At 37.0% G+C, this 25705-nt stretch overlaps 1 protein-coding gene across 1 annotated transcript; it reads left to right on the forward strand.

The window, feature by feature from the left end:
- Positions 1–1360: 1360 nt before the first annotated feature.
- Positions 1361–25414, forward strand: ATP6V1B2 (ATPase H+ transporting V1 subunit B2). The gene is made up of 14 exons (XM_082843468.1): positions 1361–1510; positions 7739–7794; positions 12294–12392; positions 13486–13579; positions 13711–13788; positions 14250–14389; positions 14725–14826; positions 15204–15301; positions 15954–16077; positions 17665–17815; positions 19253–19335; positions 20938–21042; positions 21898–22027; positions 23983–25414. The coding sequence occupies exons 1-14, from the start codon at positions 1375–1377 to the stop codon at positions 24120–24122; spliced, it is 1536 nt and encodes a 511-aa protein (XP_082699594.1). The 5' UTR covers positions 1361–1374; the 3' UTR covers positions 24123–25414.
- Positions 25415–25705: the final 291 nt, after the last annotated feature.

Consider the following 25705-nt stretch of genomic DNA (forward strand, 5'->3'; position numbering starts at 1 on the left):
AAATTAAGGAGTACTTGCTTCAGTGGTTTGGTTCAAAAGGGCTATGGGTATATGTAACAAAGGTCATGGAGATGAGATGCCCCTAAAGTAGAGTTTAAATAACTAAGTAATGATCACTTCATTTGTAATATGACACCATCATATACAGTTCAACCCCTACAATTTTCACCTATGTAAGAAAGCTTATTGTTTTCCATTAAGCATATATCTTCCCATTATATCACAATGGTCTTCTAATGGCCAAATAAAATGGATACTTGTAGTACTCCTATTACTTCCCTTCTCGTCAGTTTTTGGCATTAACAGTACAGTAATCCCTCTTTAAGATTTTCTCTTCTTTTTGCTTCTAGAACATGTGCTCTGCGTTCTCTCCAACTCTAGTATCACTCCAAGTTTGATTTGATTACAAGATACTCTTCCTTGGTACATCCCCTCACCTTAGTGATCTCTTAAAAGTTGGCCTTTAGTATCTTCCACAATACATCACACACTCTCTGGCTTATCTCTTCTATTTTCATATTACTAACATGGTGATAAGTTATAAATTTTGATCTTGACTTAGCCCAGATAGCTTCTCCTGGGATAGTTACCTATTTAGTTGAATAGAAATCTCATTCTGAATATTCCACAGGAAACTTAACACATTCCCAGACAATTAGCTTTTCTCTTTTCCTCCTCTACCACCAGCAAAATTCCTCACTTCCTTCTCTGTGTTCTACCCGGTAAACAACAACACAATCAACCAATCACTCAGGACCCAAGCCTGGATTGACACCTTCCACAGCCAGCTAATCATTCTTGCATCGGTTCTAACCCTCAAATAGTTTTCAAACACATCCCACTTTGTCTTTCACACTATTACCACCACCCTAAAACAGTCCAATATATGTTTTTTGAAGGGACACATGAGTGAATGTATTGGAAAGGAAGATGATAAAGTGAGAGAAATGATGGCACACGGTTCCCCATGTTAATATCCACTAGAAGAGGTTTTAGATTCTGTCTTTCAAAGTGTTTTTTTAGAACTTGAGTTCTCTTCATTCAATGTCATGAAATGCCGCTGAAGTTTTCTTGCACGAAGTTGCCTTCCTTCCCTCTCCCTCCTTTCTTCTCCTTCTCCCTTAACTCTTGCCTTTCTCTGGATCCCTCTCCCTGGCCCGGCGTCCTCCTCCCAGCACGCTGGTCAGCTCCTCTCGCGGAGGGCTCGGGTTTAGCCCCGCCTACGCGGAGCCCAAGTCACGAGGCCGCGGGTCGGGTGCAGCTCAGCGGGCGGGGACTCCTCAGCGCGCATGGGCGGAGCGGGCGCGGGCTGCACCAGCTATATCTGCGCCTGCGCGGCGCGGCTGCTGGGCCAGTCGGGACGGAGGAGACAAGATGGCGCTGCGAGCGATGCGGGGCATCGTGAACGGGGCCGCGCCTGAGCTTCCCGTATCCACCAGTGGGCCCGTGGTGGGGTCTCGAGAACAGGTGCTGGCAATTAGCCGGAACTACCTCTCCCAGCCTCGTCTCAGTGAGTATCAGAGAGCAAGACGAATCCTGTCTTCGCTCTTAGCCCAGCCCCTTGCTCCCACTCACCTGCTTAACCAGAGGGGTGGGATGAGGGGATTGTTTTTCCCTCTCGCGTCCCCCTACTCCGACGTTTCTCTCTAGTAGGCGATTTGAGTGTACCTTAATTGCCGTGCCAGGGGTGGGCTAAGGGGAAGAGCACCAACGGGAACTTTTTCCTGGGTTGGTGGTCTCCTGGCTATTGCCCCACCGGTGCTCTCCAGTTTCCCGAGGCTGGAGCATGCTCAGGCGCTTGCTTCCTGTTTCTGAGCGAAGGCCACTTCTTGCTACTCTTATCCTAATCTTCTGCTGACCTCATTTGGATCTGCAGGGGTCGAGGGAACCGCCCCTCCCCTTCCCCCTGCCTCGGGTGTGGACCTCAGGGCAGGTCCTGAGATCCTGCCGAGGGGGACGGTGTAGTGTCATCGCTGACGTGTTCAGGCCTTTCGTGGATGGAGGTCAGGCCCACAGCCAGAGGGAAATGTTGTTCAGTGGAGAAGCTGCTCCGCAGGAGGACACCTAGATATCAGAGAAAGCTAGAGCTGAAAAGTACCCTGCGGGTCATCTAGTCTAACCCTCTCATTTTACAGTGAGAAGCCTAAGGTTCTGAAAGGGACAGGGCTTGCCAGGCTTTAGACCCCTGATTACTGGCAGAGCAGGAAAATGGCAGGTTTCTTAATTCTTGCTGGACCTTTTTCTGCCATTAATTTGATTGCAAGTCTATCTTGGAGAAGACAAGAAGCTTTGCCCATATTATTTAGCAAATATGCAAAGCATATGCATAAGCATGTTTAAGTGTTGTGATTGTAAAAAGACCTTAATAAACCAGGCTTAAGTGGACTGTTCAGCAGTTTCGAAAGAAATGGTTCTTGATGACTAAACAATAAAATTGTGTAGCATCAGACCTCTTCACAGTTTCCTTAGGAACCGGGCATGAGCACTGGAAGTAGACTCTTTAAAACTTAGGAAAGCACCTGATGTTTTCCAACGTGGTGAGACTGTATTTGCGCCGGTTAATTGCCACAGTACCTCTTTGTGGGTGGCTCATTGGTTAACAAGAATTTAAGATGAAGGGTTTCAGTCTGAGCGCTCTCCTGCCTGACTAATCCCATCCTCATCAGTCAGTGGGTCAGGTCATGTGGCAGCACTGCAGTGTAAGGAAGAAAGAAAAGACTTGATTCTATGGTTTGCAGAGATGTGTTTTTTTTAATTGAAATATAGTTGATTTATAACGTTGTATTAGTTTCAGGTGTACCGCAAAGTGATTCAGTTATATATATTATATATGTATATATATTCTTTTTTAGATTCTTACCCATTAGAGGTTATTACAAGATATTGAGTATAGTTCCCTGTGCTATACAGTAGTTCCCTGTTGGTTATCTGTTTTATGTATAGTAGTATATATATTTTAATCCCAAACTCCTAATTTATTCCCCCCCATGTGCTTTCTATAATGGGAATTATTTGCATTAGAGAGTGCTTGTTGAGAGTTTACATGAGCTGAATGTTTCAAGAAATTGACAGATGTTGCATTCTTATGACAATAAATTTGTGCCTAACAGTTACAAATACTCTTTTATGAATTGCATTTGTATGCTTTGCTGTTCTTTGGGTAGAACAGATAGACATTAGTGGTGCTTCTAGGAAAAGATTATAAGGGGCAGTAGTCATTTTTCCATATAATTATTCACTCAATCTCAACTCAGAGTATCAATTGAAATAATAACATAGTTTAAAGAGTACTCCATGATTGAGGTTGTAAACCCTTAAGGGAGATGAGTATGATTTCTCAACATTCTGTGTGTGCTTAGCCAGTGACTGAAGAACTTCTCCAGATGAGATTCCTCCTGACAACATTGTTGCGACATAATGCTTAAAACTGAAACTTTAGGGTTCAGGAATCCTTTTTGTATCCTCAGTGCCTAGCGCAGTGTTGGCACATAGAAACATTGTGTTTTGTAATTGTATAACTTGCATTTAAACCCCTTGTTCTAATAGTTTAGTATATGGATCTTTAATGTGGATGGAACCAGAGTCGGGAGTTGGGGTACTTAGTTTGAGTTTCACTTCTGTGTCTGGGTTATTCTGAAAAGCACAAATGATATCATACTTAGGCTAACAGCTAACTGCATTTGAATGTCATCTTTTTCCTATATTGCCACATTCTTGATTCTAGTTAACACTTTTAATTGCTTCTGAATAAATATTAACTTCTTAATTTTTCTGATTAAAGATCGATGTTACCATCCTAGGTAAAAAGTTATAGTTATTTAATGTGTGCTTTTTGAACAAAGGAATGGAATATTGGCAGTTCCACTGTACAAATTGGATCCTGGGGCCGTTAACAAGAGATGGAAAATGAGATATGCAGGCTTGAAATAATCTTGAGCACATTAGTTGAATTTCTAAAGTCACAATGAAAGAAAACTTGATTTCCTTTTAAACTTTGAGCAAGGTTCAATAATATACAAAGAACTTTTGGATGTTAAACGTTTTGGATTAGATAATCTCCTTTGTTCTTGGATCCTAGATCAACTAATCTTAGTTTCTTATGTCATAAAGCAGAGTTAGCCTCAGTGAAAAGTCCAGTAAAGGAATGGTCGGCCTGCCTTTTTCCAGAACCTCTCCCTCCTTGCCCACTACAAAGTGTGGGTCTTTACTTTTCTTGCACAATAGAAGATGATTGTTCCGGTTTTGTTTTGCTTATAAGGTGGAGGCTGAAGGACTAGATCTCTTATTGTGCAATGACTGTCGAATTTTCTCTTTGAAAGTTTCACAATCATTAAGTAGTGTTAGTTCTGTTGAACAATCTCATATCCTATAGGAGGAAGAGGATGTCATCTAACAAAATATGTGCTGCTTAAAATCTTTGTAGATTTTGGGTTTTAAATGTTACTCCATAAATATTTATTGTCTTCATAAATATTCAGGATCAAAGATGTAAACATGTGTCTGCTGTGTTTTCAGAAGTTCTGATCATCCCCTGCAGACCCAAGTTCTTCTTCATTTGAAATTTTCAAGAGAAGAGTGGTCATTATTGTTTCTAAACAGAAATATTTATGTAATTTGTGAATGGGTATTGACTTTTTGAAGAGCAGCTTTATGTCTTTGGCAGCTTTAATCTAAATTGTTGTCTCTGCTTTGGACTGTTAATACTAATGGTGAGAAAAGCTGGGTAAATATTGTTGAGAGATAAAAGGTGGTATTTGATATTATTTTCTCTTCTTGTTCCCCCCCAGTAGTTTTACTGTTGTGGAAAGGAGCTATAGTTTGTATATAAACTGTTTTCTACTCCCTATTTGTAGTCCAAGTGCTAGGAACTGTGTTATCTCCATATTTTTAAGTTATACTGGAGACTAAGGGTCATAGAATATAAACTTAGAATTGGTGGTGGTGGGGGCCACAAACAAACAAAAATAATTTTAATCCTGGCTCTTCCATTTAATAACTGATTTCTCATAGATGTAGTTTAAGTGTGGAGTAGGTCTATCAGCCTTGCCTACCTCCCAGTGTTTTGTGAAACTGAAAAGGTACCCTATCTGAAGATGCTCTGTAAAGTGTGAAGCAGTTTCGTTTGGTAATATTTTTTATTTAGTTTGGATTATAACATTTATTAGATTAGTTTGCATCCCATTTTAATTTAAACCAAGCATGTTGCTTAACCTCTGGTTTGTATCTGAAGTGGTCTCCTCGTGCTTTCCAGTGACAGAAAACTGCTGAAGCATCTCCAATAGTTTCTTCCTTTCCTGCTTTAACTTTTCTAGTGGCTACACTCCACTGGAGAAAGGTTGTTTTTCAGTAATGATACAAGAGTGCCTCAGACCACAAAAAATGACCAGTTCAGTTTTAGAATTTGAGCTGTAGCGCAGAGTCAAAGAAAAAATCACTGGAGGCAGACTGTAAGTTCAGGTCCTTAGGCAAGTTACTTAATTTCTGAGAATCATTTTTCTCTTGTAAAACTTGGAATAATATTTGTTAGGCTTATAGACCTGTTATGGAGTTTAAAGAAGAATTCCTGACAAGTACTTTTTAAATGTGTATTGGTAGTTTTGTTATTAATTAATTCCAGTGGTTACTAGCTTTTTTAAAAGCTACATACATTGTTGCAAATTTAGAGACTGCTTTTGATGAAGTAGAATCTTGCCTTCTATAGTTGAAATCAACTTGATTCACTGTTTCCGGGAAAAGCAATGACTAGCATTTCTTTTTTCTTGGTCATGCTTTTTGCCTTGTGACTGGCAAAACTTCATAATTTGAATGAGCTTGAATTTAAACATGAGATTCTTAAGGATCATTGTTGTAGAGGTTAAAAGTTCAAAGGAGATGCAAATCTTGTCCGGAAAGTAAAGAGAATTTCAGAATCTGAAGCATTTTACTGATGTTACATTTTATTCAAAACAGTTGCCTGTAAATCTCAAAACTGAATTCCCACACCTCCACTGGCCCACTCCCTACCCCCATTCCCAGCTGTTTAGGTTTTGAAAAGGTCTTTGTTTCTAAAGTTTTAAAACCTGTGTGCCAAGAAAACATGTTTCTAATGTAGTTCACTTTGCATATCCACATAGCAATTTTAGAAAGTAATTGAAAAACAATATGTGGATTCTTTTAAAATGAGAACAGTGAGGGACTTCCCTGGCGGTCCAGTGGTTAGGACTCGGTGCTTTCACTGCCATGGCGTGGGTTTAATCCCCAGTTGGGGAGCTAAGATCTTGCAAACCGTGTGGCGAGGCCAAAAATAAAAATAAAATGAGAACAATGAAGAAATTGTTTTAGGGGTAGGACTTATTTTTAAGAGTATTAGATTATTTTAAAACAATGGAGAGGATTAACATAAAAGTAGCAGAATATGTGACAACTGGGATATTTCTAATAATCTTGGAGGCATGATTAATTTGTTTACATTGCCATCCATTCAAGTAGCTTAACATTTAAAATTTGTGACTTGCTTTTTATCTAAGGTTGGAAAAAAAAAGTAATTAGGGGCCTCTGTTGATCATTACAATTGCAAATGTATTCAAGCAAATATTTGGTGTGAGGATTTAAAGGTCCTCAGTATGAAAGACTAGGGTTCCTGACAGTGCTTGCCTGCCCTGTCTCAGTGTTTCTACCAGGGCACTTGCTTCCTGGCTAAAGAAATTATGTTTTTAAATTCTGAAGCCCCTTGAATGGACAGACTGGTTATTAAATGGTTTCCTCATTCTTGGGAGTCTACATTCATTTCAGAAATTTCTGTCTAAGACATCATAAGAAATCAAGCAAGTGAAAAATTCCCAGTTGGTTGACAGCTTCTTACACATTATTTTAGGTCTTGTAAACACATATTTCATTTGTGTTTTCAGCTTTTCTGATTATGAAATTTAGTTAATTCTGACGTTGTTAGAATTGCTTTCCTGAGTGTTCTGATTTATACTTGATTACCATTCATTATACTCGGCACGTATGTAGGTGTGATACAATTCAATGATAGCTACCTCCTTTCTAAAATGAGAGATTTGGGTAGTTTGTTGCTAGGGCATAATTTGCAGTAGAAAATATAAGCTTCTACAATGACAGTAACGTTTGACTTTTTTTTTTTCTTTAAAGGATGCTTATGTGATCTCTGGCCTTTAATTCCATCCGCCTTCATAAACTCTTTTTTTTTCGTAGTTTTTATGATACTATTTAATCATGGCATTTTATCTTAACAGACTACATTTTGTCAGATTTCTTTTGTGAGTTTTGTCACTTCTGCTTAAAGTTACGGATTCCCTTCTTCTTCTCTATCTACTTTGCTAAGTGCTACCTTTTCTGTAAAGCTTTTTCTTTTCTAAGTAAGGACCATTGCAGGGTCTTTCCTGTGCTCCCACACACCCTCAGCACACCTCTGGTAGAGCCCTTACCTCCCCCTTCTCCATATAAAATTGTGAACTCTTGTGGGAACTCTCCCTCCTTACCTTTGTTTTTGTATCCTGGGTCCTTGAAACAGTGTGACTTATAGTAAGAATTAAAAATGTTTTCGGTTTGATGAAGGGGATTATGAGAAGTTGTACAGATGCAGGCATATTTTATAAATTCGGTGAAAAATTTCATACTTTCTGAGTGCTCCATATAATAGATATGATAGAGAGAGGGGTTTTTTGGTAATACCAGAGAGATCATTTAGACTGTTGTCCTGTTTGACAAGAACTGACTCTTTTGTGTTTCTTTCCAGCATACAAGACAGTATCAGGAGTTAATGGTCCACTAGTGATCTTAGATCATGTTAAGGTAATACCACTATCATTATCGTCTAACCATTTATGAAGTTAAAAGCATAGTATTAAGTACTGTTTAGTACACTTTAAGTCTTTTGTTATGATTTTTTTAAGCCATTCCTTGGTCGGAATGTCAGTGCTATATGGAGACAAGAATTTTAGGTCAGAAGTCAGAAGATGGGATTCTAGTACTGGATCTGTTGTGGAATCTGTTTGTGGCTTTGAGTCCCTTGTCTGTAAAATTTTAAATTTTGTTTGTTTGTTAATCATACCTCACAGGTTTATTAGGAAAACAACAGTAATATTTGTGTGTTTTATGACTTGTAGGATATTTAGATATACAGTATCTTGTGGCTCTTGTCATAGACTAGTGTGTTACAACTACTTGTTACATTTTTGTCTTCTCTACTAAATTTTAAGGTCTTTGAGTGAGTAAACAATGTTACTTTTGTCTTTGAGGGCCTGATACTGGTATTCAAGTAATGAATAAACAACAGATTATCTCAACAGTGACTAAAACCATAAGCAGAGAATAGTTTTTACTTATTCAGTTTGTTGAAAGATGCTTTAGTTACATGGGTTTTTTTTTAGCCACACCTATACATAAGAATTATCTTAGAAAAAGAGGCATAGAATATAGTCTGTAATTGAATAGACCTCACCCTAGGTGAAGCCTCCTGCCTGAGTTCAGCGATTAAAATATCTTCAGAGATAATTTGTATAATATGCTCTGTAGAACAGTAATTCTGCATTGGTTGTTGTTGGGAGTGGATCAGGGGGAAAGGTACACAGTTATTAGTTTGTTGAGAGAAGTAATGACAGAAGTGTGTTTGGCATGTGGCCCCTCTGGAAGCAGAAAATAAATTGAAAAACATTTCTTAAAAGAAAGGGCAAAGTGAACTGTCTCTTCAGCTTTATCACTAAGATATTTTTGTGCATGACAAGGTACCTATACAAATTAATTGCAAGATTAAGCATATAGCTTCCTCCTGGCCACAGTTTCATACTAGTCTGCAGTTTGATTCAAAGCCTCAGTATACAAATTGTACAAGGTTTAGGCAGCTGCCTGTTAATATCTTGTGAAAGGATGAAGCATACACTTTTATTTTTTGAGGAAGTATTGAAAGCATTATTTGCTTCTTTGTCCTTTATTTCTTCTTTTTTATATATTTTCTATTGGATAAAATTTTTGACTCATATTTTAAAAATATGAAGCTTTTATATTAGTAAATATATTTTCAAAAACAGTTAAAAATATTCATGCTTCAACTATGTTAAGTGCTGAACTCAGCACCAAAAATACACAATACAAATACATAAATGTCTAATTGTTAAGTGCTATGAAGGGTGAGTGCAGGATGCTATGAGAGTCAATAATGGGAAGGATTTAGAAAACATCTTGGAGGAAGTAATTTTAAGAAAGCTGAAAAAGTTTTATTGAATGTTTGTTTGGGGTATAACTCCAGCTGAGGAAAAAAGTTTATGTAGTTGTAAGAATGGCTTTATACCACCAGATTTAAGAGTGTTTTTTGTTTGTTTTTAGTTTTTGGCTCCTGTTTTTAGCTTAAGGCATACAGATAGTATCAAGGAATGGATAATTTTATACAAATTGTATCAGAATAGATGATGATGGAGACTGCTGTCCAACTCATTTTCTGAAGGTAGCGCATCTTTGATTTCCAAACCTGGCAAAGGATAGTATCAGAAAAGAAACAGTGTAGCTAATCTCATTCACAAGCACAGATTCCAAAATTCTAAATAAAAATGTTCTCATGTATTGGATATTAGCAAAAATATACTTTAAAAAATCAACAGGGCTTCCCTGGTGGCACAGTGGTTGAGAGTCCGACTGCTGATCCAGGGGACGCGGGTTCGTGCCCTGGTCCAGGAAGATCCCACATGCCGCGGAGCAGCTGAGCCCGTGAGCCATGGCCGCTGAGCCTGTGCGTCCCGAGCCTGTGCTCCGCAACAGGAGAGGCCACAACAGTGAGAGGCCCGCATACTACAAAAAAAAAGAAAAAAAAATCAACAGAATTATGACAAAGTAGAATTTATCCCAGTAATACAAAGATGATTTGATATTAGCAAATGTCAGTATAATTCAGGTCATTCATAGATTAAGCTAGAAAAAGCTTACGCTCTTCTCAGTAAATACAGAAAATGTATCTGATAAAATTACTTGTTTCTAAAAAAAAAAAAACAAAAGAAGAAGGAGGTCTTAGAAATAAGGGATAGAACAAACTTTTAAAACCTCTTAAAGGATAACCACCATAACTTACAGCAAACAGCGTATTTAAGGAGAGACTCTAGAAACATTCCCATTTAAATCAGGAACAAGATGAGGACACCTGTTGTCACCACTGCTATCCATCTTTGTTCTGTCTTTGTGCTTGGACCCTAACCAATGCTGTGGGAAAAAGAAATTAGGGGATAAAGGGGTTAAAAAGGAAAAGGCACAGCTGTCATCATTTCTTGGTAATATGATTAATTAAACAGAAAACACAAGTCATTCAGTGGACAAACTATTAGAAACAATGGTGTGAAACAGTGTTGCTGGATGCAGATGATGTCTATAGAAATCAGTAGTGTTTTGTATGCCAGAAGTAACTACCAGAATAATTAGGAACTTTTTACAAAAAACTGTGAAACTTTGTTGAAAGACATAAAGGAAGACTTCAAATAAGTGCAGATTCCACGTTCATGAATGAAAAGGCTCAGAATAGAAAATATGTTGATCCTCTCCAGGTAACAAAATCAGTTAGAAGTAGAGTAAGAATAAAAATTTGGTGAGGGAGTAAGCAGATATTTCAGTGGAGCAAAGTTAAGATTCTTAAAACCAACTGTTCTCACACCTGAGAATTTGACTTGGTAAATGATAAAGGCTACATTACAAGTCGTGCTACTTGTAGCACAAATTAATTTGTGCTACTCAGTAAATATTGTTGGGGTATTTGGCTTCCTGTATGAAAAAATAAAAATGAGAAAAATAAAATTACGTACCAAAAATAAATCCAGATGGATTAAAGACCAAAACATGAGAAACCTATCAAGACAATATAGAAAACCATTTTTATGACTTCAGATTGAAAGGTTTTCTTACACAAAAGACACAAACCATAAAGGAAAACAAGCCATTTTATTGCAAAAACTTCTGTATGATAGGATACCATAAACAAAATTAAAAGACAAGAAAGACTGGGAGCAGATATTCGCAAAAGGATTAATACTCAGAATCTATGAAACTTATCTAAAAGTAAATAAGAAAAAGCAGATGTAGTTGAAAAGCGAGGAAAAGATATTAATAAGGCTATTATAGGAAATGAAGTCTGAATTGTCAGTAAACATGAAAAGATGCTCAATATTAGTAGAATCAGGAAAATGCAAATTGAAAGATACTATTTTTTATTTTATCAAAATGGTAAAAATTAAAGTTTAATAATATAAGATTGGCAAAGATGTAGGGAAAAGATACTTATCTATATACTACTAGGGAGTTTGTAAAGTAAAAGGTTCCTTTGCAGAGTAATTTCACATAAAAATGGACACAGCCTATAGCCCACCACTAGGTAACCAGATACCTTAGGGAAACTTGGACCCACATGTGAGAATGTCCATTGCAACATGTTTGTAGTAGTATAAATTTGGAACAGCCTTGAACACCAGTGGTAGAAGAACAGCTGAATAAAATGTAGTGTCACTTGGTTTTAACTATATCTGTTCTAACATTGATTCTAGATGCCCGTTTATTCATATTAGCATCTCCAGAATCAAGTGTCCTACAGTCAGTGTTGATTCACGGATGCATTGGCAGATGTTTTCCTTCACATCACACAAAGTAGTGATGCATTTTTCAAAAGATTATGTTAATAAAATAAGGTAAATACTACTATGACAGATCCAAAACATACGGTCAAGTGGAAAAAAAAAACGAGTTGCAGGATGGTATATTTAGTATGTTATCATTTAGGTAAGTGAAACACTACAGTATATTTTTGGAAACATGCAATTTAAAATATTAAAAATGGATTAGAGGAATACATTTCTGGTTAGGAGAATTAGATTGAGGAGGGAATATTAGCATTATTTATTATAATAGTAATTATTTTATTGTTTAGTTGCATTTTATTCCTGTCCTCCCAAAGCACAAGGTGATTACACAGCCCAGAAGCAAACATCATTTCTGAGTAGTGGGAACATAGTTTTTTAACTTTCTGTAGTCTCAAAGCTTAAAAACATATACACAGAAGGAAAGAATTTAATTGCTGTGGTTTCATAGATTTAAGATCCTTCCCTCTGTAGCTTATGTTGCGTTTGCCAGTATATGTGCCAGTGATAAGTGTTTTAAGGACTTAAACTACCTGAGGATATTCTAAACTCTGGATGTATACCTGTGTGCTTTGGGGAGGTATGGGGTCTGCATGTGCATACATGCTGTGAAAGACATAGAAGCATATAGAGTGTTTTGAGCTTTTAAAATGTTGGTTATTGAGCCTTTATTTTTTTCCTATTTAGTTTCCCAGATATGCTGAGATTGTGCACTTAACACTACCTGATGGCACAAAGAGGAGTGGGCAAGTTTTAGAAGTTAGTGGTTCCAAAGCAGTGGTTCAGGTAAGCATCACTTTCAAAACCTGGCCAGTTGAACATTTTTCTGATCACAACAAACATAAGAAACACCAGTAGTTCTTTCTGGTAATTATCACATAAGTATACAGATCTTCATCAACTTATAGGTGGGGTGACTTCTTGATAAACCCATCATAAGCTGAAAATATTGTAAGTTGAAAATGCATTTAGTACACAGAACCTACCGAACATCATAGCTTAGCTTAGCTTACATTAAAGGTGCTCAGAACACTTATATGAGCGTACAATTGCACAAAACCATATAACACAAAGCCTATTTTATAATAAAATGTTAAATATCTCATGTGATTGTTTTGAAGTACCGTTTCTACCGAATGTGTATTGCTTTTGCACCATCATGACCATGAAAAATCTTAAGCCAGGGACCCGACTCTTTACTGGCTATGAGGGAAGAAAAGTATTTTTTCATGTTTTCTTGCTAAATGCCAGCCACCAGTATCCATTCTAGCCCAATAGCTCCACTGGTAAAATGGCTTTTTTAAAAAAAAATTTTAATGGATAAAATGAAACAGATAGTCGCATAGAAGGAGAGAGATGAAAAGTAGAATTCAGAGCTTATGGGCTGAAACCAAAACAAGATCTGAGTCTCCTTCTTTAAATTGTCTCTGATAATGCCTGGCTTTTAATGTTACTGATTATAGGAAGTGCCGGTTTTCTCAAATAACATATTGCCCTAAAAAGTAGACCTGGAGCAGAGGTCGGCAGAATTTCGGTAAGGGACCAGATAGTAAATTTTTTAGGCTTTGTGAGGGTTTTGCCTAAGGTCTCTGATGCATGTTCTTACACGCTTTTTTTCTTTTTTTTTTTTAAAAAAAAACAATCCTTTAAAAATGTAAAAACCATTCTTAGCTTGCTTGATGGATTTGGCCTGCAGGCATGACCCTGGTTAAGAGGTTGGCAATTTGGTTCATCGTCCACCATGAACACTTCTTTATTCATAATACTAAAAGTAGTATGTACATTGATGTATTTTACTTTATAAGGGCTGACAAATAAATCTTAAGCACTTATGATCTAAATTTCGTATGCCCTTCTGTTTACTTTTCTTTCTTGATAGGTGTTTGAAGGGACTTCAGGTATAGATGCCAAGAAGACATCCTGTGAGTTTACTGGGGATATTCTCCGAACGCCGGTGTCTGAGGATATGCTTGGTAAACGGATATTACTCTTCATTCTGAGCAGAGATCTGTTTCCTTTTTAACGTATTTCCATGAAGTCTTTGTAAAGATTATGAATATTTGAGTCATTGTCCACTCTGTACTGTCTTGTTACTGTTTAACAGGTCGGGTGTTCAATGGATCAGGAAAACCCATCGACAGAGGTCCTGTTGTACTGGCTGAAGACTTCCTTGATATCATGGGTAGGGACAGAAAATGGATTTCTGTGTTTTGGGGAAAATAGCATTTATCTATCTTATACCTTTGTCAGATAAAGGGTGATTTTTATGATACTTTAAGTAGATAACCAACATATTCCATGTTTGATTAATTATTTTTTGTTTACTATTTAATTTATTTTTCCTAGAGGTTATCTTAAAATTTTATATTTTATTATAAAATATCACCAGGATATATCTGAAATGTAAAAGCCATAATGGCTTTGTAATTAGGATTTCTCTCTTATTTGCTATACCTTACATTTCACTTTACTACCATATAATTTGTGAATCTACAAAAGATTAATGGAAAAAAATATTTAAACAGTTCCAGATTTCAAAAAAACTGATTTTTTAAGAGTAGAAAGAAATGCTTTATATGCTTTGTATGGTTGTAGTCTTAATGTAGAGACATAGTAAAATTTTCCCTTTTGGAAATGCATTAGGCCAGCCAATCAATCCTCAGTGTCGGATCTATCCAGAGGAGATGATTCAGACCGGCATTTCGGCCATAGATGGCATGAACAGTATTGCTAGGGGGCAGAAAATTCCTATCTTCTCTGCTGCTGGCTTACCGCACAATGAGGTGAGAACTAGAATCTGTTTGGTATGAAATTCAAGAAGAAAGAATTTCTGAGTGCTTCACTCTTAGTGAGAAACCAAATATAGGATTTTCAAGGTAAATACCCAATGTTACTGTTTATATAATCCAATTACATTGACTCTTCATCCACACATATCTGACTTCTTCCTTACTCTTAGGAATCTGCAAAAATTACAAAATAGTTTTATTGAGTAAAGCCCTTTAAGACAACCCAGTTTCATTTATGATTACAGTTCCCCAAAGTTTAGGGTAAAAGTTATTTTGTTGTAGAAGTATTATTTTAGATTTTAACTTAGTTCTTTTGTACTCCTCATCAGATTGCAGCTCAAATCTGTCGCCAGGCTGGTTTGGTAAAAAAATCCAAAGATGTAGTGGACTACAGTGAGGAAAATTTTGCGATTGTATTTGCTGCTATGGGTGTAAGTATTATCTTTTTCTGTTTTAGTATGAAATGTAAAATTGCTTGTGTTATTAGAACAATGTAGAAAACTGCACATATATTATTCAGTTTATCTCTAGGCGGAGAAGTTGCAGCTTGGCATTTTGGGCAAACCATGGATTAGTATTTAGCATTTGACTATGGAATGTAAGAATAATTCCCTTTGTGCCCAAAGCAAGCTGTTTACTCTGTTGGCTTTTGTGAACGTTTTGGGGGTACTTGAACCTTTAAAAGAAGGAGCGTACAGATCTATAGCTTGGCCTTCATCAGAAATAAATATTGGGGGGGGAAAAAAAGAAAGAAAGAAATATTGAGCATTTTTCTTCTCCGAGCACTGATGAAGTCATTGCCATTTAGGTAAACATGGAAACTGCCCGGTTCTTCAAATCTGACTTTGAAGAAAATGGCTCAATGGACAACGTCTGCCTCTTTTTGAACTTGGCTAACGACCCAACGTAAGTAAACAAAAAATAGAGCTATTTTCCCCCTGTTCATGCAGGCTTCTGGTCAAAAATGTCACCTTACACTAAGGAGGTAGAACATTACAGTGAAAGCTTCACAGGCCTAGGTGTGAGATAACCGTATTTAAATTCCAGCTCTGCTTCTTGCAAGTTACTTGGTTTTGGGTAAGTCACTTAGGTTCTGAAGCTCAGTGTCTTCTTTCATAAAATGTGATAAATAATACTTGTCTCACAGGGTTGTTGTACATATTAAATGAGATAATAGTATAAGTTACCTAGCACACAGTCCATACTCAGTAAATTACCTTTTCCTCTTACCTGCAAGATCTGGCCCCTACGTCTTTCCTCCCTTTCTCCTTCTCTCTCTCTTCCTTTCTTGCTCAATTTTGAGAACTATATAGTTCTGACAAATTATGGGGCATTTATAAAATAAATCAATTTAGCTGTGTAGCACTAAGTAATTCTTATTATGTAAATACATAAAAGAACTCTGCCTTACTTAAGAACTTTTAAAGTAATAATTGCTTAACCTTCCTCAATTTATGTGAAACTTTAAAAGGGAGACTGTACTGTTATTTCTGGAATCATTTTGTTTTGTTTTTGGCCTTTTTGTTTGAGTGACTTAGGACTTAATGTTTCATTTCAGTATTGAGCGAATTATCACTCCTCGCTTGGCTCTAACCACGGCCGAGTTCCTGGCCTATCAGTGTGAGAAACATGTATTGGTTATCCTAACAGACATGAGTTCTTATGCTGAAGCACTTCGAGAGGTAATTTTTTTCTTAATTAAAATGGATTATCTTGTCAGGGATTATCTTGTCCCTCTACAAGTTTTCATTTTTTTTTAAAATCATGTTTTTTTAAATGCATTGCTCATATATTAGTAGAATACCTTAATTAATCAAAAAAGAAAATATTACTTTTGTCAACCTAATTGAATTAGAGGATGAGATTTAAATTATTAGCCTATTTATCATACTCTCACTGTCTCCATTGATTAAGACTGGATTCTTAGAGTAAATGATGCAAGCTATTTAATCAGTTACTCTCCAAGGTAGTTCTGTCTCTGTCCAGACTGTCAGTTTTCAGCCCTTTTCAAGAATTTCATTTTTAATGATGTAAATTTTTATTTATTTACATAAGTGAAGACTACACTCTGGCAGAACCCTCTTCAGAACTTTTTTTCCCTTCAGAAAGCTCAGTGATGATTTAGAAACAATGTAAGATTCTAGCACTTAGCATCCAGAAGTGTGGGGTGTTTGTTCTAATGCAAGTTACTGAAATTTTGAGTTACTTGCTCTTTTAAGTGTGCAACAAAGGGAAGAAGACTTCTGAAGAGACAGCCTATATAAATATCTAGCCTAAGATTCCCTAAGATCCATCATCATATCTCACTCGGCTACAGTGTTTTTTCATTGAAGGACTTCTTTTCTCCCATCCATCACAAATACTTTTCTAAAAGGCAGTAAAAATAAGTATTAGAAAAGTGAAAATTAAAAAAAAAAAAAGATTTACAAACCCTTTTATTAGTAGTATTAGATTCGACAGACAATTATTCTATCAAATTGCCGCTAAAGTTTTCTATATGTTTATCTTGCTTTCTACATTATCTCCTTACAAATTGATAAAAGCTGGTCTGCAGGCCACACTTTGAGTAGCACTGCTGGAGCATACTCTTGGAGGAACCAAAGTAGCAGTTAGAAGTTGGGCTTAATGATTTACAGTTCTTGTTGGCTGTAGATTAAAATGTATGCATATATTCTAGTGTGCCTGTCTCTAAGAGAAAGACCATTTATTACTATTCTTATCTTGTGCGGTGATCCAGGGAAATTATCTGGCCCTTGATTCCAGTTGTAAGTTGGGGTTAATAACATTAACTTCCTCATAGGGTTGTTGTGAGGATTAAATTAAATAATGTATGTAAAATGCATCAGATGATTTCTGATATATGTATTTCCTTCCCTTTTGATCTTTTCAGGATTAGCTTATGTAAATCTGGCAAGATCCATAACGTGAAGTAAATCTTGTGAACTGAGAATGTTCTCTTAGTTTTAAAATGTACTACCTTTGATTTATAAAATTGCAAGCAGATTTTCTTCTAGCAAGCTATTTGAAGATTTGTGTTATGGCAGTATGATTTTAGCAGAAAACTGTGGTCCCCAATTGTCAACATTTTTGTTGCAGAATAATCTGAATTTATGTTGCTAGATTTTTCTTAATCATTTCTAGAGGTGATATTTACAATGAACAAGATATTTCCAACTTTGTAATTTGGCCTGTTCAAACAAATGTGTTCTAACCAAGCTTTAATTTTCATTTTCTGGTATGTGATACTGTTCTCCTTGACTCACTGTCAGGTTTCAGCAGCCAGGGAAGAGGTTCCTGGTCGACGAGGTTTCCCAGGTTACATGTATACAGATTTAGCCACAATATATGAACGTGCTGGTAGAGTGGAAGGTAGAAGTGGCTCTATTACTCAAATTCCTATTCTCACCATGCCTAATGATGGTAAGTTTAGGGTCTTTGGATTATAGCATCCCTAATCGTTGTAAGGACTTTGATTTTAAGAGAGAAGACCATCTATCTTTTTGAGTTGAAATTCTTTTGAGAGTTTATCCTCCAGAAGTTTACCTTACCTAGTGATTTGTTTCTAATAAAATTTTTCATTTCAAAACTACCCATAATAATTATTCTTTTGTAGAAAAATTTTCTTGTAATTTTTATTTATTAGCTAGTATTTAGTGTCTACTGTTTGCAGGACACTGGTCTAGATGAAATGAATTTTTAAAGATTTATGGGCTCTACTTAATGTAAGCTATTCATTCTAGGTGGATATTTTTTAAATGTATGTGCATCAGTAATTTAAGGTAGCTTAAGTGCCAGATATAGAGCACAGATAGTAAATGCCACGAGACTCTAGAGATAGAATGATCATCAAAGACTTGCTAAAAATTACTTGGTTTTATCACGTGTGTCTAAAGTGCACAGTGCAGTGCCTGCCTGGATGTATACCCAGCAGCCCCTGGGTGAGACTTTCAGCATTCCCCTTATGTTAGTGTCTTTTTATCTTTATCTCAGTCTTTTAAAAACACTTTTTCAAAATATTTTCAGAAACAGTAATAACTCATTATAACTGAGCACTGTTCTAAGTGTTTGTAAGTTTTGACTCATTTGATCTTCATAGCGACTTTTTAGATGCTCTCGTGTGAGGCACAGAGAGGTAAAGTGTCACAGTTAGGAAGTGGCGGCTTTAGAACCCAGGCAGTCTGAATACTACCTCTGATGTGAAAATGATTTCTTCCAAGGAAGCAGCTACAAAATTACTCTCTGTAGTTTAACAGACTTAGAGGTGTCTTGCTCTGTGGGACCTGCTTGGTGCTGCCTGTGTAGTGTTGCTTAACTTGTTTAGCCTCTCTGTATTTTCCATGTTGAAATGCTGTGTATCCCTCTGGGATAGCTTATGGATGAAGAATGTTCTCTCAGTATACATCAAAGTGGCAAATCTCTGCAAATGAGCTTTGTGTTTAAAATGGAACTTTATTTATATTTGGGGGAGAGAGAGCATAACTAGGAGAAATAGTACTTTTTATGAATATAGCTAATTTAACTTGTGTCGACACATGTCTAACTGTGCTGCAGCCAGATAAGTTAGACTGGCCAATATGGTAACCTCTAGCCACATTTGGCTGTTTAAATTCTAAAGTTTATTAAAATCAGATAAAGTTTGAAATAAAATTTTTCAGTCGCATTTAGCTGCATTTCACATGTTCAGTAGCCACATTTGACCAGTGGCTGCCATATTGGACAGCACAGATAAAGAACTTTTCCATCATCACAGCAAACTATTTTATATAGCACTGTTTTAAGTAGTGCAGATTGACTTCCTGTGGTTTTGTTTATATGAGATGGACACTTTAACTAACATCAGGTGTCTTTCTCTGGTAGATATCACTCACCCCATCCCTGACTTGACTGGATATATTACAGAGGGGCAGATCTATGTGGACAGACAGCTACACAACAGACAGGTATTTGACAGTTGAACGATGCTATAAGCCTACAGATCTATTCTTCAGTTATTCTTTAGTGACTCTCACTTTGCTCTTAGGAATTATTTATTTAGAAAATATAAGCAAGAGGGAAGAGATATGGGAACATATGTATATGTATAGCTGATTCACCTTGTTATAAAGCAGAAACTAACACACCATTGTAAAGCAATTATACCCCAATAAAGATGTTAAAAAAAAGAAAAGAAAATATCAAATTGTATTGTTTTTAATATGGCTATAAAATTGTCATTTCTGTAATACTAAAATCCTAGTGTGGAAAAAAGTGCCAGAATTAAGAATTAAATTTCCACTTTCTTTATTGTGACTTAAAATGGAGTGAGTTGTTCAAAGAACATTTTTGGGTCTTCTGTTCCATAATGGTATAATCTACTTTTGTTATTAATACAAGAACAGATTTTTCAGAGTTTTTTCTTTGTCTTTTATTGTTAAAATTTTTTAAAAATTGAGGTATAATTGACATAACATTACATTAGTCGCAGGTGTACAATGTCATGATTTGATATTTGTATATGTTGCAGAATGATCACCCCACTAAGTCCACTTAACATCCACCACCTCACATAGTTACAAAATTTTTTTTCTTGTGATGAGAATTTTGAAGAGCCACTCTTCTAGCTACCTTTAAATATGTGATACAGTATTATTAACTTACATAGTCACCATGCTGAAAGTTCCATCCCCATGACTTAACTCATCTTATAACTGAAAGTTTGTACCTTTTAACCTCCCTCACCCATTTTGCTCACCCCTCATCCCCTGCCTCAGGCAGCCACCAGTCTGTTCTCTATCTGTGAGCTTGACATTTTGTGAGATTATATGGTATTTATCTTTTTCTGTCTGACTTATTTCACTTAGCATAGTGCCCTAAAGGTCCATCCATGATGCTGCAAACAGCAAGATTTCATTCTTTTTTATGACTGAATAATCAAAAACAGATTTTTTATTGGTTCTTTAATAGATGCCAGCTTCTGATATCAGCTTTTAGGTGAAATTATTGGTTTTTTTTTTGTTTTTTTTTGTTTTTTGTGGTACGTGGGCCTCTCAGGCCATGGCCTCTCCCGCCGCGGAGCACAGGCTCTGGACGCGCAGGCCCAGCAGCCATGGCTCACGGGCCCAGCTGCTCTGCGGCATGCGGGATCCTCTCGGACCGGGGCACGAACCCGCGTCCTCTGCATCGGCAGGTGGACTCTCAACCACTGCGCCACCAGGGAAGCCCTATTGTTAATCTTTTTATGTGTGATTTTATGAGTCAGAGTTCAGAAGACCATTTGGATTTGATATTATAGGCAGATGTTGAAAATTCAGTTTTTTAATATAATCTTGTACTATTTTGTAGATTTTACTTTTTGGATTTGATTCTCAAAAGAAATCTTAACCTGTAAAATGTTTCTTCCTTTTCTTATCAGGAAAAGATATTAGGAATCATCTAGGAGACAAATGTAGCAGTGTTGTGCAATTTAAGCAATAAAAATGTGTTTCAAAATCCTCCTTTACTACCAGTAAAGCTTGAATTTTGTACTTAAATATAATATTTTCCCCCTTCCCCTTTTACCCAAGATTTACCCACCTATTAATGTGCTGCCCTCGTTGTCGCGGTTAATGAAGTCTGCTATTGGAGAAGGTATGACCAGAAAGGATCATGCCGATGTATCTAACCAGCTGGTACGTATGTTTTCTCCAGGATGGTGTTTAAAGAAATGAATATTTTCTCAGTTCATTCTGCTGTCTTATACCTCTTGTCTGTCTTCCATATCGCTTTTCTTCTCCCCCCATCAAAGTAGAATTTTAATATAGAACATATAATATAGAATAGTGGAATACAGAAACATTCATTAGAGCCTTTTTCATAAGGATAACTGCTCATGACAAAGATTAAAAATCACATGCTTGAAACCCACCTCTAATGCTGTATGAGGTAGTTTTTAAATAAAAAAGGCATAAGACGATTAAGTTTTTATTAGTAACCTTAATTATAGAGTATTTCTGAAAGACTATTCTAACTAATTTTTTGTTTAACATATTAGGCAATCACCAGAACGCTAAGGGATACAACTGTATATATTCTATGAAATCCTTGGTTGCTATAGTCCTGAGATTGTATACCAAGCATAATTAAAGAAAAACACATTTGACCTTAAAGTAGAAATGATAAATAAACCTAGTGATAACACAGATATTTTTTTTTGAATAGAATTTAGAGATGGATTTCTCCTATTGTGTAAGTTGTGATTTTTAAATGCTCTACAAAATGTAAGCTCACTGGTATATTGAGGGAGTGTATTTTTTGTAGAGTGTTAGTAATGCCTATGTACTGCATGCTTGAAGACTCCTTTCTTAGTGAGACTACGTATAATAAAGTCTTTCCAGTACTTGCATATGAACTTTATGTGAATTATGTTTGGAAATCATGTGAAATACTGTGAAGATAGCTACAGCAATACACTTACATAGCCCAGAGTACCGTTACCATTTATAAAACCTTATCTCTGTTCGTGTACACCTTTTTTTCCTCTTTAGTATGCATGCTATGCTATTGGTAAGGATGTGCAGGCCATGAAAGCCGTAGTTGGAGAAGAAGCCCTTACGTCAGATGATCTGCTTTACTTGGAATTTCTGCAGAAGTTTGAGAGGAACTTCATTGCTCAGGGTAAGATTACTGTTTTCCTATGAATAGAAACAGCATCATATGTAGTTTTGAGGAGGACTTCTTTCCTAGTCTGAGAGAAGTTACATTGGTCTCCATACAATTTTCCTTCTGATTAGAGAAGAGGTTCTTCCAGCCGCCTGCCATGTCTTTGTTCTTAGCCCTCTGGTTCCTTCCCCAGTACCTTCAATTTCTTTATCCATTTATTTAGCTCCTGTCTTGTGTTTTCTCTTCCTTAGAACCGGCCTTCTGCTCTCCTGCCTCCATTGCCACTTCTCCTCCCTCTTACCCTCTCTGCTATGCTCTCCTCTGGCTTTGGGGGCTTTGGACTTTTCCTGTCCATCTATTTTCATCCTCCTGATTTCTCATCTTCCTGCTTCTTAATTGTTAGTGTTCCCAAAGGCTTAATTACCTGTTCTTTCTGTGCTTTTTTTCCCCTGTGCTGATGACTAACTTCCTGTGTATGAGCCTTTCCCCTCTTTCTGAAGCTCTAGTCCCGCATCTTGAGCTAGGAAGCCTTTGTTTATGCCACCATCCTCTCTGGCTCAGCGTGGTGAGAACCAAAGTATTTTCCCAACTGACCACCTGCCAGCAATTCCCTTTTCAATTTCTGTCTACCTCTGGCATGACCATTACCCTAGTTAGCCCAAGCTCAGGCATTGGGCATTCTTAACCCTCTTCATTTATTCTCCAGTCATCAAATATTTGCTAATTTGCATTGTTCTTCTTTAAAACATCTTATCCTGTTCTCTTTTCATTCCTATTAAAAAAACTTAGGCTGGTATTTCTCAAAATTGAATATGCTTTTGAATCTACCAGGGATCTTGTTGAAATGCAGATTCTGATTCGGTAGATCTGGGTGGGGCCAGAGAGCCTGTATTTTGACAAGTTCTGGGTGATCTTGAAGCTGCTGATCTCTGACCACTCTGTGTGTCCCAAGACCTAGTCCAGACCTTTGTCCCATCATCCTTGGCCGTTAGTGCCAGCATCTTCACCAGTCTCCCTGACTCTCTCTATGCCATTGCCAGGGTAAATTTAGTATTAATTTTATTGATTGTCCTTCTGTTAAAAAGTCTATAATGGTTTTTATTACATAGCATGTGTAGGGCTTTCAAGCTATTTTGTTTGTTCTCTTCCCTGCCACCCCTGCTAATGCTGGTAAACTCTATTTTTGACCTCAGTGATACTTACAAACGATGTGTTTATTTTGGAATAATGCATCAGCTACACACTTAGGATTTGTGCGCTTTTCTATTTATGTGATACATTTTTTAAGTAACATTAAAACGTATGATAGTTGGGTTTTCTAAAAAAATAAAAAATAAAAAATTACACAGAACCTTAATATCTTAAAAAGATAAAAATTGTTCTGGTAGACAAGAGATGCAGAACTCTAGCCACTCTAACTCCTTAGTTAAAAAATGAGATTTATTTGCAGGATAAGAATGATTCTGCTATTAAGAATAATAATAGCAATAGCAAGTTTGAAAACTTTCACACGGACCTATTCAGGTGCTTAATTGGCATTTAAGGCCTTCTGAGTATCTGTACTAGCCTCCTTCAGGTCAGCCTGTGTTCCTGGGAAACTGCTTTTCTCACTACTCTCTGGACAAAACTCTGGGTCTAGTTTCCATTATTCAGTGGAGTGTGTTTAGATCCCACCCGTTGTTAAAACACACACAACACACGCACGCACACACACACACACACACACACACACAGCTGCCAAACGTCTCGCCTGTGGGCTTTCTCCCTTTTCTCTGGTTCCCAGGGGTACTTATTGTCTAGACCCTCATTTCCACATTAAGTCACATCCAGTCCTGGGAGACCTAACTGCTTTGTGTCTCTTTTTATACTTCATGCTTACCGTGCTAGTTCCATAACAGAATAAATTTTGAATAATGCTGAGAAGTTGGAAGTACTTGGCCTTTATTCATCTAATCTCAATTTTTTGTAAGGTCCATACGAAAACCGCACTGTCTATGAGACTTTGGACATTGGCTGGCAACTGCTCCGAATCTTCCCCAAAGAAATGCTGAAGAGAATCCCTCAGAGCACTTTGAGCGAATTCTACCCTCGAGACTCTGCGAAGCATTAGCTGCTACTTCATCGCTGGCTCGATGCTCTTGTGAAATACTGGTTCTGTTTTCTTTATTCCTTTTGCACTCCCCCATCCCCACCTTTGTGTTGGAGTTTACTGTGTTACCCTGTAATTAAAAACAAGGAATAGGTAACATATTGTGCCAGTGTTGCAATGTTTTAAACTGCTAACAGCCTTTAAAATATCCCCTGTTCAGAAAACCTGGAACTTCAATGCTTTGTTTAAAGTAGCTGAGGGTTGGAGGTGAAGTTTTCTTACTGATGTGTGTATTTGTACATAGTGGTGTAGTTAGCTGCCTAGTGTCCTCATTATTTGGGTCTCTCAGACCTTCCTTGTCCACCCCCTCAAGAGTATCACTATCTGAAGTTAATGCTTTGATCTCCAAACTAGGGACAAGATAGGGTCTGAAAGACGCTTCCTCTCAGAGCCAAGACACTTTCCTAAGCACTTGTTCTTAGATTTTGGTGTGCCTCTGGGTCTGTGCTGCTGCTCTAAGCAGATGGTTTTTACTGTCCACCTGCTGTTTCCTGTTTAATGAATAGATTAGAAAAGGAGTTTCCTTTTCCCCTTTGGTACGGATAAGTTTCAACTCCTGTTTCTTACTGTTCTCCCTCCCTCTGAGTAACACAGAATCGTGCAGGTTTTGCCCAACTGGCCTTGATCTGATAGTAGTGAGATGCCCTGTCTTGATGATCCTTACTGGGTTTCCATGCAGAGGAATCATAAGTAAAATAATTAATAGAATTGTTGGTTGGAAAGAGTTGGGATACAATTTTTTAAGAAAGAAAAACCTATATCGGTTCTACATTTGGACATGCTAACAGTGGTTTTAAGTTTCTAAAGTGTTTACCAGATGCTAAAGGCAAGGTGGGGAAGAGAAAGCTCTTCTGTGTATGGAATTTTTTTATATATATAATCTATGGATATTTTAAACTCTGTTAGATAGCAGCCTTTGGAAAATCCCCTATTTGGTCCTGCTTTCCGGCCTATCTGCCTTTTCAGGGTAATCTTGTGGCACAAGTGATAGCATTTAAAAGCTTTAGTCTTTTAATTCCTCCTCCTTCCTGCTGCGAGCCCTGAGCTGTCTTCTATGCACTTCTGACATGTCTACTGTTTGGTCTCTCTGTGTTCTTTGTTACTTGGGTGCAATAGCAACTTCTCTGTGCATTCCATCTTTCTTTCAAGTTGTGTAAAGTTCTTCACTTTTTTTCTCTGAGGGTGTAGGGGGTGGGGGGAGTCAGCATGATTATATTTTAATGTAGAAAATGTGACCTGGATATAAAATGAAAATAAATATTAAGTTAAATGGAAGTTACCTAAAGTGACTCTGTATCTTCTAATCAGAAAAGCAATAGCAACAAGCAAATATATAATAATGCATCTCTCTTTGATTCACAGTTTTGAACATCATAACCAGTATTGTGAACCAGCCCCTTGATTCACAGTATTATGAACCATGTCCCCTTTACAGGGACATGGCCCGTGTTTTGTACCCTCTGCCTTTTAGGCTGCCCTTTCAAGCTCTTTTCAGTAATACCTTTTCCAACATATTGTAGTTTGATCCAAGGTTGAGAGTTACT

Source organism: Leucopleurus acutus (assembly GCF_964270905.1).
Source record: "Leucopleurus acutus genome assembly, chromosome: 7".
In the NCBI taxonomy this organism is placed as follows: domain Eukaryota; kingdom Metazoa; phylum Chordata; class Mammalia; order Artiodactyla; family Delphinidae; genus Leucopleurus; species Leucopleurus acutus.